Source organism: Lepisma saccharinum, chromosome 12, assembly GCF_977018435.1.
Source record: "Lepisma saccharinum chromosome 12, izLepSacc3.1, whole genome shotgun sequence".
Classification (NCBI taxonomy): domain Eukaryota; kingdom Metazoa; phylum Arthropoda; class Insecta; order Zygentoma; family Lepismatidae; genus Lepisma; species Lepisma saccharinum.
The window spans coordinates 54,355,470-54,368,069 of NC_139240.1; the positions used below are offsets into that span (position 1 = coordinate 54,355,470).

The following is a 12,600-nucleotide window of genomic DNA, read 5'->3' on the forward strand; positions in this document are numbered from 1 at the left end:
CTATTTCTGCGTTCAGACGGGAACAAAACAAACACATGTGCTTTACCGCATCCCGCTGACTCACCCTGACTGAAGAAAGAAGGGAAAAATCTTATTTTTCCGCTATTTGTATGTCCGTACATCTCGCACTTTTTCAATTTAAACATAAATGTAGGCATCCAAAGAGTTATATGCCTTAAGCGCTTGGCTGTGTATGGAAAATTACGTTCTATTAAATAGTATGTAGCATAGGCGCCGACTCCATGGGGCTTGGGGAGACTCGAGCCCCTCCAATGTTAACGATGTGGGGGCAGAGCCCCCAAATAATTTTGCTTTAGAGGATCTAATGTATTATTTTGCTTTAGAGGATCTAATGTATTATTTTGCTTCTCTTGTAAAGTTTACTCAGAATTGTGCCACCTTAACTTTAAATACACATTTGAAATGTTCTAGACCATCAACTTTGGGGGAGCTGAGACCGCTAAACCATCAACTTTGGGGGGGCTATGACCAGAGACAGCAAAACACATGACTTATTACTATATACTAAGTATGTAATTATGAGTAGACTATTGTTAAAAATTTTACTAAAAAGAGTTTCAAAAGACGATGTGCATGAACTAGGGTAGTGGATGAGACTTTTGGGCTACAAATGGCTCTAACATGAGATTCAGAACGAGATCATTGATATATTAGGGAGATCTGTTTTGCGCTCCGTGGTAGCAGATATTAAAAGTCGGGAATATTTTGCTATTGTGGTTGACGAAACTTGTGAAATATCCATTCGTGGACAATATTAATATTCTGCATTAGAACTGTGAATAAAAATTTTGATATTTTTGAGGAATTCATGGGCTTTTACGTGATTCCGAAGACTGAGATCAAAACTTAAAAAAAGGGAGAGAGTGAGTCATTCATTAATTTATTTCAGTGATCAGAGCCCCCCCCCCCCAGTAATTTTGACAAGTCTGCGCTCCTGGTATTTAGCTTACAAATATCGCCAAATGTAAAGACGGTAAGCAAACAGACAGATCTCAGCCTGGAATAATCCCGTATTACTTCCTAGTTGGTCATCCAATGGATATGGAAAACCTTCTACTTTGTCCAGATATCTCTTCTTCTCTTCGTCGTTAAGTGTTTTTATATGATCCATTTCACCTGATCAACAAAGAGAGAAGAAAGGCTACAAGTACGCGCCGCAAGTACGCGCTTGAATACCCAGCGGCAGTGAACCGGAAGTTGTTGTGCTACAGTTCCACAATCGATTGTGCCATTCGATATGTTTTTTGTTTACTCGTGGATAGCCCCTATAGCTGCATTACAAGACATTATGCGATATTCTCGATATTCATTAGTAACATCACTTCTTAAAATATAATGTTTAGTGTTAGTATACTGATTAATTTAAAGCAGGTGCATCATTTGGAACAAAAAGCTAAAAAAAATTACTTTCGGTAGACACGCTGTTGTAATTTACTTTGTAGGTATTACGATATAGTTTTGAGGGCGCATAACATGATATTGGGCGAGATGCGCCATTGGCCTTGGAGGGGATGGGCACCCCTGTAAGGATGGCCAAACGGATCCGGATCCAAAAGTTACGGATCTGGATCCGGATCCGAGAGTTTCGTATCTCAATCCCATTATAATATTACCACGCCTTAAAGGGTATTATGATCTTCGATTACAAAGAAATTTTTCATTAGTTAGTCCTACAAGAATTTTTTTCAAGTATTGTTCCTAAAATACTTTGCTACGCATCGGCTAACACACTCGTGCACAAATGTCAGAGGTGATTTTGTAAATGCCATTGAAACGAATATGTATTCATTCGAATGTATTGGAAATGAAAACACACATAAATGTGAGACATTCCATTCCAGGATGAAACCTTTAACACATATAACAAGATAGATATGTTATACAAAAATTATACAATTGTTCTACAGTTACAGTTTTACATATTAAAATAAAACATTATAATATATGCAGTGTTATAAAGGTAAAAAAAAAAAGGTAAAGTGTTCCCCTGTGCATAGCACCACGCCATGAAGGAGTATAGGGGGTGTGGGGGTAACGCCCCACACTTTCTTGATCCGGTCGTGACTGGGGGTGTTGTGATCAGCATCACGCCCCTGACCGCCTTTACCCCCCAGGGTTTCCCCCAGGTATCCATGTTATTCGACGCTGGGTGGGCGCCGGGGCCGCTTCCACCGTTAGAAAAGTTCCCGGATTTGAACCGGCCGGGGATCGAACCCGGGACTTTTAGCATGGTAGTCAGACGCGTTACCGACTGAGCCACCGCGGCCACAAAGTGTAAGACTAACAAGGGAGGTTATCTAAGTGTTCCCCTCCGATTTCCATGAAACTTGGCAGTATAGTAGGGCCCAAAGGAAGAATTACGTGTTTTTTTTTTTTTTTAGCTAAAAAACTGTTTTAGGGGCAATACCCCCCTCAAATGTCAAGATCAGGACAAATTGAAGTGAGGATCTGCCCCTGTGTCCCTCCGATTTCCATGAAACGTGGCAGGTGTATAGTGGGGCCCAATGGAAGAAATACGTGTTTTTTTTTGTTTCAGCTAAAAAACGGTTTTAGGGGGCAAAACCCCCTCAAATGTCAAGATGAGGACAAATTGAAGTGAGGATCTGACCACTGTGTCCCCCTCCGATTTCCATGATACTTGGCAGGTGTATAGTGGGGCCCAAATGAAGAAATACGTGTTTCTTTTGTTTCAGCTAAAAAACTGTTTTAGGGGGCAAAACCTCCTCAAATGTCAATATGAGGACAAATTGAAGTGGGGATCTGACCCCTGTGTTCCCCTCCGATTTCCATGAAACGTGGTAGGTGTATAGAGGGGCCCGAAGGAAGAATTACGTGTTATTTTGTTTCAGCTAAAAACTGTTTTAGGGGTCAAAATTCCCTCAAATGTCAAGATGAGGACAAATTGACGTGGGGATCTGACCCCTGTGTTCCCCTCCGATTTCCATGAAACGTGGCAGGTGTATAGAGGGGCCCGAAGGAAGAATTACGTGTTTTTTTTGTTTCAGCTAAAAACTGTTTTAGGGGTCAAAATTCCCTCAAATGTCAAGATGAGGACAAATTGACGTGGGGATCATCTGACCCCTGTGTCCCTCTCCGATTCCCATGACATTTGACAGGTGTATAGATAGGCCCTTGGCCCCCTGTTTCTTCCTATGCCATATTTACGTGGTTTCGGGGTCAGATCCCCACTTCAATTTCTCCTCACCTTGACATTTGAGGGGGGGGGGCCTCTATACACCTGCCAAGTTTCATGGAAATCGGAGGGGGAGACTTAGACCTCCCTTGTAAGTGTATTAATTAATTACAAATCGTGCACGCGCGCACACACACTATATATATATGTGTGCATATATATTATATATATATATGTATATTAGCAGGTAACAATATGTTATAAGCACATTCTTACTTTCCAAAGAAACGCATGTGGGATGGCAAAACGGATCCGGATCCGAAAATTCCGGATCCAAAAGTACCGGATCCGGATCCGAAAGTTTTGGATCCGGATCTGAAACTTCCGGATCCGCGGATCCGGATCCAAAAGATTTAAGGATCCGGAACCAACCGGATCCGCGAGGATCCGGATCTGGCCATCCCTACACCCCTGCCCCATCCTACAGCATCCCGTGCCTTGGGGGCAAGCCTGAGCGCAATATTAACTAGGTAACATAGTTCGGCTAAAACCGGTTCTACAAGCGACGCATAGCTTCAGGGATTTGACCTTGACCGCGCATTCCCCAACATTCTATGTTGTCTGGTTCATTCCCTTCGTTGTCCTACGCCGTTGCATACGATTCCCATGTTCTTGCATTCTAGTTAACCTTGAAAAAATCGGTTCTCAAAATCTGCCGACGCGTTTTCTAATTGGACAATCGGGTTCTTTCTTTGTTCTGGCGTTCCGACATCATTTGACCTTGACCGCACATTCCCCAAATTCCTTTGTCGTCTACCTGCGCCGAGTCTTATGTCTGGCGTCTCAGACCACCATCTTTCATACCATATAGCATTATTCCTTAGTTCACTATATTTATTACCATTACATATCGTGGGTTCGACTACCGGTGCCGTCCTAAATTTTTATTAGATCTTTACCATCACTCATTACCACCATTCATAGCGTAAAAAATACCATATGTCCTTATTTTCAATACTATAAACATTAATTATTATCGTTTTATACATTACATACCTTGTAATAATTAACAAAAACCATAGGTTTTAGTACCGCTAATTATCTTCTATTTACATATTTTTCATAAAATTAATATTCATAAAAGTTATAAATATGCATATACATAAATATAAATTACTTCTAAATATATGTAAATTAATTCTAAATACATGGAAATTAATTCTAAATATATGCAAATTACTAAACCCCAACATCCACTAACTCGGTAAACAACTTCTAATATTATCTAATCGTATGGCGTCACAGCACTTGCAAGTTCTGTGATATCTTTTTTACTACTCTCAACATAGATAAGGAGAAAATGTTATGTAAAGTTGGCAACTCTGAGAAGCAAATTACTTGCAGAAATTCAAGACAGTGCTCATAAACTCAAGGTAAATAGTTTCTAGCTGAGTGTTGCAGATAAGGTAGTCATGTGTTAGATGGTTGTAATCGTTAAGTCATAAGATACATAGTCATTACGCAGTAACGTTTATAATAATGACAGGTTTGAAGTAATAGTTCATTCTTTATCAATCATTATTCAACCAAGAGTCTACAATATTGGACGTGGGTAAGTAGGATTATGACTTCAATACTATGTACGTAGCTTCTATCTATTTGGGTTATTTTATGTTCTTTTCTACCTCTCTCGGTGGTAGATCACCATGAGGATGAATAATGAATTGATGAAACAGATGATGGACAAACACACATCAACCCCATATCAAGGATTCGAACCCAGGATCCCTGGCGTTGTAGCGTGAAAAATCTTCACCATTGTATTTCTCGTGAAATTCTAGCCTGATTTGATATATCATATCACCCCCTTCCCATTTAAAATTCTGAAGTTGAATTCAAGATGGCGGACATCAAGATGGCCGCCGACCGCGCGGGTGGCGTCAATGTGGTTCCCCCTTGGGCTGATAACGATTGGTCATCACCATTTCCACGTTGCGCGCTGCAGTGGCCTTGTACCGGGGGTGTTAAGTGACTTTTTGAACCACCCTGTAGTCTACTAATTTGCTTCATATAAGTGACATTAGTTTTGTTTTGGGACTTGTATCTTCATACATGTAATGTAGAGCCCGTGTTAATCCATTTCAGATTTTTAATTGAATGTTGCTTTAAAAAGAAAATCGTGCTCATCTAAAAATTGTATATGTACATTTCAAGAAAAAAATTCATACATATCTCTTGCAATAAAATATCAACCCCTTATTATGAACCAAAACATATCAAAATCTGTGTAAGGTGAGATTCATAAATATACAATGCAAGTTATCGGTCACCAGTTTCATTTTCTTTAGTTTACGCAATGAAAGCTTCAAGAATCTCTGCACCAGCATACGTAAAAATCCATTCCTTAAAAACACGTACGATGCAATAGAAAAATTAATGAAAATAGTCGTGGACAATTTGCTGAACGATAAACAATAAATATAAGTTTATTCTAGCTGATGGTCTAGGTGTCACAATCTCATTAACCTCACAGAATTCAATTTCCTAAGTCATACTACTGGAAGACAGGTTGAAGATTGAAATAAAAATAGTACAACCATATTGTTATTACTTTTCCTATCATCGCCAATATAATGAAACAACATTGGATTAGTTGAAATCTACGTTCCCTACTATTCTGATAGCAACACACTTCAGCAATCGTATAATTTGAGCTATTCTCTAAAGTTTGTTGTATTCATTTCTTGAGCTCTAAAAGTATTGTTATATTCGACTTTAAAATTTACATCATAACACTTTGATTTTCAGGTGAAATTCAATAGCGACTCGATGTTCGGAATCAGCTTCTTGGGCTATGGTGTCGCCCTTGTACTGGGCCTGATCTCTCTGCTCTACTGGTATGCTTCACAGGCTCAACAGTACTGGAAGAAGAAAGGAATCCCAACCTTGAAATCGTCAATCATATTTGGACATTTAAAGGATGTTGTATTAAGGAAGGTTAATTTTGGTCATAAAATCAAGGATATTTACAACAAAATGACCGGAGAACGTTACGTGGGTGTATACTTCTTCCAGAGGCCAATCCTTGTACTGAGAGATCCTGAGCTGATCAAGACTGTTCTAGTCAAAGACTTCCATCACTTTGAAGATCACAATGTATTTTTGAACGAAGAAGTTGATCCTTTGAGAGCCAAACATCTGTTTAGTCTAAAGGGGCAACGCTGGAGGAATATGCGAATGAAATTAACGCCAACGTTCACATCGGGGAAGATGAAGAAGATGTTTCATCTAGTCTGTGAATGTACTCAAGAACTCCAAGACTATTTAGAAAAACCATCAGAAGTAGGAGCCTCTGTCGAGTTGAAAGACGTGATAGCCAAGTTAACAACCGACGTCATTGCGACTTGTGCGTTCGGGATTCAGGTGAATTCCCTTAAAAACCCGGATGCCGAATTCAGAAAGATGGGCAGGAAGATCATGGATAATCCAAGCTTCATTCAGGGATTGAAACGCTTCCTGGTCTCAACCAACCCTATCTTTAGAAAACTATTAAAAGTCGCAACGCTCGCACCGGAGGTGACTCAGTTCTTTCGGAACGTTGTGAGAGAAACAATGGAGTATCGTGAGGCGAAGGGTATCGTGAGGAATGACTTCATGGATTTGCTGATTCAGTTGAAGAATAAAGGAAAGGTGGATGACGATGATGAGAAGGTTGAAGGAGACAGTAGTGTTCCGGAGAATATTGCAAAGCAAGGTTAGTGATAAAAATACTTTTGCTGTCCTGCTACTGGCAGTATAGCCTACTTCAGATTGGGTAAAGCGGGTAGATCCCGATAAAGAAAATCAAGAACTTTATGTTATTTCAACTGCTTGTTCTTCCCCATAGCCGAATAGAATACGCTGTTAGGAAGGTAAAAGAAACTAACGAAGGACTAAAATTAAATGATGTGACTCAGTTGTTAGCATATGCAGATGATGTAGACTTACTGGGAGATGATGTAAATACAATTAAGAATAATGCTAAAATATTTATCAAAGCCGCTAAAGAAATAGGTTTGGAAGTTAGAAAACATAAAACTAAATATATGCTTACAGGCCGAAACCAAGTGTTGGGTAATAATCAAAATCTAATTATTGATAACAACTCGTTTGAACCACTTTCCTAATTCAAGTGCTTAGGAGTACTAACAAATGAAAATGATATTAAATAGGAAATGACAAGCAGGCTTAATTCAGGAAATGCATGTTACTTTTCTCTTCATAAACTTTTGTCTTCTCGTTTAATATCTAAGAAACTAAAAGTTAAAATATACAAAACAGTAATTTTGCCTGTAACACGTATTATATGGATGCGAAACTTGGTCCCTTACATTGAAAGAGGAACATAAATTGAGAGTATTTGAAAATAAGATCCTTAAGAAAATATTTGGGCCTAAAAGGGATGAGGAGACAGGTGAGTGGAGAAGGTTACATAATTTATAAGTACATACTTTGTATTCATGTCCAGATATTATTAGAATAATTAAATCAAGAAGACTTAGGTGAGCAGGCCATGTGCACAAATTGGAGAAGAAAGAAGAGTTTACAGGATTCTTGTTGGATAACCTGATGGTAAGAGACCCAGTGACGTGCACTGAGGAGTAGCTAGTCTAGCAGAGATAGATCAATCAATCTCATGTCTCTAATTATTTTCAAATGACAATATTTATTGTCTTGTTAAAGCCACAGTTCATATGCAACACTTCCTTTTCCACGCGCTTGTCGTCCATCGACGTGATCCGCGAGCAAATCTGGCTGTGGATACCCTAGCTCGCTCTTCGTCCGCCAGACCAGTTTCCAGGTAGAAACGGCCTACCCAAGGAAAAGGAAGATTTCTACCTCTACCTCCCTTGTCTCCTCGCCCCCCGCTCCAATGGTTGAAAGCCCAGGCTTTCAGGTCCCCCAGTCTATCTCCTATAGGACAGATAGGGGATTGGTTTCTCATAGATGTTTTTGTAAATCCTCTAAAGAACTCAGGGTAACATTTTCTGCAGTACTTATGTTCTCTGTATTTGCACAACCTTTTACACGTTGTACAATATGTGTGTGTGTATAATATGGGATGTGGTTTTATTATTTATGAAATGGGAACGTGTTATGTGCAGACAATAATTTTATGTTTTCTTTCTTTTTTTTTCAAATATGGAATATATAATGATTAAATTACAAATATGTGCTCAGGCTCTCTCTCTCTCTCACTCTCGTTTTAGTAGTGTTTTATTTAAATATACTACTCTTGGCCTCTAACACATGTATTTATTTTGGCAAGAACGCACGTTCATATTGTTGTTGGTTTGGTTTATTTTACTTCGGTTTTCTGCCACATTTGGTTATCGCGAAAAGGATGAGTGATGATATGATGAAATTGATGAAGGAACCTCATATGAACAATCCAGGCCAGGATTCGAACCCGTGATGAGCGCGCATTCTTGTTCCTATGTGTTGTACCCTGCAGTGAATAATCAAATAATGTGGAATGAAAATGTATCTCAGAACTCAAGAAGCCAAATGAATATTATTGAAGAAACTACAAAAAAGTGTGTTTTGATACTTGTTTTGTTTCTGTGCATAAAGTGGACTTAAAACACCAAATCAACCAACCGTGGGGGAGTGGTTATCACAGCGTGCTACGATATCAGGAGTTCCGGGTTCGAACCCCGACCTGGGCATGGGTGATCTTTGTGTTTGTCCCTTCATTAATTTTATCGCATCATCTTCGCAATGAACAAAATGTGACAAAAAAGCGACGCTAAGTAACAAAAATGAAATCAAATCATTGATTGATTGCTTGATTTGGTTTATTTTAATTTGCTTTTCCGACACTTTTGGTACGATAAAATTGATGAAGGGACACACACAAAAGAATACCCATGGCCAAGCCGAGATTCGAACCCAGGATCTCTGGCTTAGAGTTAAATCAAATAGTTTTTTTTTTATTTTCGAATGTGGGTTGGGATTACGTGTACTTTTTTTAGTACTCATTCATCATTTTGCAATCTTTTCCTGTTACTGACATTCTTCTTTTTTTGGAATACTGGGCCCAAAAGGGGGCAGGGGTGTGACCCACACCAACCCCCCCCCCCTTGAGCACGCCACTGACTGCTACCCCAAGTGTCGACGTCACCGCACGTCACTGAAGAGACCAGTAGGAAGACCAAGACGGAGTTGGAGGGATAATGTTGAGATGGAATTAAAGGAAATCGGTAGGGATGGAAAAGAGTATATAGATCTTGCTCAGGATAGGGACAGATGGAAGGCCTGTGTTGCTGCAGCCATGAACGTTCGGGTTTAAGAAGGCTAGAGAGTTAGTTAGATTGCTTCAAATGCATTCACTACTTAAAAGTGCACTAGCTGCTTCAACTTCAATAATACAGGTTGCTACTATCATATTTTTTATACACTGTGAACATTTCAGAACTGTCTCAGGACGATCTGACTGCCCAAGCCTTCGTTTTCTTCGTCGGTGGTTTCGAAACTTCATCGTCTGTGATCAGTCTAACCCTATACGAACTGGCAATCAACCCGAAGATTCAGAAAACTCTGAGGGATGAAATTGATGAAGTTCTCAAGAAGAACGATGGGGAAGTAACCTACCAAGCTGTAATGCACGACATGACATATTTGGATATGGTTGTGTCAGGTGAGTGGATTTCTTAAACCCCATATATGCTTATATTCTCGAAGCAACTGTTAATTCAACAATTTGGTTTATATTCGATGATACCAACTCTGGTTATCGACCAGGCGATATCTGGAAAGGTGTCCTAGCTTTCGAGAGCTAACGTCACTCTCATCTTCAGGGTATCAGTGAAAATATCCTGAAGATGAGAGTGACATTAGCTCTCGAAAGTTTTGGAAACTTTTCCAGAACTCACCTGGTCGATAGCCAGGAAAGCGAGAAGACTTACACCAACTCATCTGTTCTTGAAACTTCTATAGTGTGCTGACTTCTCTCTTCTGTAACACTTGATCATATGGATCTCATTTTCATGTATCACATCTATGCTACGTTTCTTTATGTTAGGTTGCTTTTGAACCTCTTTGATTAATCGGAACAGTTTGGTGGAGGAGCAGGAGAGAAAGAGAAGTAAACTCCTCTTCTCCTCTTCTCTCATGTCTTTTTCCTCCAATCTTCTTCACCTTTCTTCTCTGTGGGAGTTCCGTCCGGAAGGGAGGGGGGCAAGGGGGTGGGGCCGACACCCCTGGCTCCCCTTAGGGTGAGAAGCCATTTTTCTCTCTCTCTTTCTCCCCTGTGTTCTCTCTCTCTCTCTCTTTTCCTTCTTTGTATTTCTTCCCAACAATTTCTTACCTTTCCCCCATCATGAGAGAGAGACAGAGGGAGAAAGATTCGCTTTTCTTTCTTTCGTGAGCTCTCTCTCTCTCTCTTTCTCTCCCTGAAAAAGAGAGAAAGAGCGAGAAAGAGAGAAAGAGGTGTGAAAGAGAGAGATAGAGACAATCCCCGCCCCCAAGGGAAAATACATCTTTTCTATCTTTTCACCTTTCTTTCTCTTAGTCCTCCTTTTTCTTTCCTCTCCTTCTCTCTTTCCCCCTCTCTCTCTCTCTTTTTCCTTCCTTCTTTCTTTCCTTAGAGGGAGAGAGAGAAATATATTATTTTCTTCTTTTCTTTTCTCCTTTTTTATTCTTTCTATCCCTTTTCTTCTTTCCTCTGCTTCTCTCTCTCTCTCTCTCTCTCTCTCTCTCTCTCTCTCTCTCTCACTCTCACTCTCTTTCTGAGAGAGAGAGAGAGAGAGAGAGAAAGAGAGAGGGGTATTTTTCTTTCTTTCTCTTTCAAAGACGTTTTGAGCGAGTTTTTGTTTTAAGTCCACTTTATGCACATATTGACTAATCGGGATTAGACCTACGTTTAAAGTGAGATTAGGAACAGTATGTCAGCGCATCGAGTAATCTGAACGGTGAGAGCTATTCAAGATTAGATGAATAAAATGAATGAACACGCACACTGGTCTATTTCCTGATTGAGACTGAACCTTAGAATTTAATGAGGTGATATAGTGAGTCAAACACTCAACATGATTGGCCATACCTGCGAATCTTTGTGTATTATCATTAATAGGGAACGGATTTTAAGGTGCAGCCCCTTTCCAAAAATAGGTATAGCTGTTTCAATACCGATCATTTGAGATATGTAGGACATGAAATCAAACAAAATGAACACACTTTGTTGCACCTTTTCTTGAGATTAGCACATTTATAACCATTTCACCCCCTCTTTGATGCTTCCTTCCTTTTCTTTCATGTTTTGTTAAAAAATGTACAGAAAAATAAATGATTTTCACTCTTCTTGAGCAGCTATATAAAATCCTATAGTATCATTTTGTAGAGCAGAACGAGAGCTATAAAATGGTATAATATAATCATTGCAGCCCCAATAGTTCCCAAGATAATGTAGGAAAACCCGCGAGAGAAAATATAAACTTCAACAAAGCCTATTCGGCAGAACAAGAGCTCTCTCAGCGGTCCGCGCGCATTATATACAGAAGGCGCAGAAAAAGAGAGCATTGAATAAAAAGCATTTTATTAGCAACTTTCTTGGCACCTTTTTCAACACATTTTCAGAACCTTTGCTTTTCTCCTTTCCTGTTGCACCTTAAAATCCTTTCCCTAATCATTACACTGTATTATGTCGTGGTGCCAGTGCCAAAACCATGAATGTGCTAAATCTTATTTTGACATAAAAACACTTTGTCGTGGGAGAAAATAGATTTTACATTTGGATAAATGTTGCCATCAGTGAAATTAAAATGTAGGTCCCAGTTTCATAGATCGGAGACACATTAAAATCGGATATTTTGTGTTTCGAATGGTTCGTACTTACCAATTATGTACTACGGAACATAGTTCTAGGTGCCATTACACGAAAACAAACTCTTTTTCTACTAAAATAACGCATTTTTCTAAGTGCAACCGAACGCACGTATCGGTGCGAATGATATCGCTTCTTTTGTTTTCGAATATCAGTGTTTCCAACTTTCTTCACAGAAAAATACCTACTATCGTGTTCGTCACGTGTGCAAATTGTACATTATGCACGGGTAGCTGACGGATAGCCCCACGAACCATTCCGAAAAGGTTAGGTTAGGTTTGGGAAGCATAGTTAAAAAAGGGGGGTTGGAAACACTGACAGGATGTTACGTCATCCAACGTATGGAGCATCCGGTTCACGTAGGAAAGCAATGGCAATTGTTCGTGGGTGAGATATTTCTATTGAAAAATACACGATTTCCCAGTCAAATAGATTCCACGATGAAAGAAAATACCTCGACTAACGTTGGAAACCTTAGAGAAACTCATTTCCGTAAGTAGTTTCTTCTGTAAAAATGAAGAAATGTGTCTCCGATGTATGAAACTGTTACCAAAATGTATACCTATTTATGACTGTTGATTAG

General features: G+C 39.5%; 1 protein-coding gene across 2 annotated transcripts in view; it reads left to right on the forward strand.

The window, feature by feature from the left end:
- Nucleotides 1-12,600, forward strand: part of LOC145996106 (cytochrome P450 6k1-like) — a 34,875-nt gene that overhangs the window by 4,222 nt on the left and 18,053 nt on the right. The window contains exons 1-3 of one of the 2 annotated variants that reach the window (XM_083132372.1): nt 4,624-4,766; nt 5,963-6,908; nt 9,609-9,833. In XM_083132372.1, coding sequence (XP_082988498.1) covers nt 5,984-6,908; nt 9,609-9,833 — 1,150 coding nt within the window. In that variant the 5' untranslated portion in view covers nt 4,624-4,766; nt 5,963-5,983. Of the gene's footprint in view, nt 1-4,623; nt 4,767-5,962; nt 6,909-9,608; nt 9,834-12,600 lie in introns of those variants that run through there. The other variant, XM_083132373.1, reaches the window with a different exon arrangement.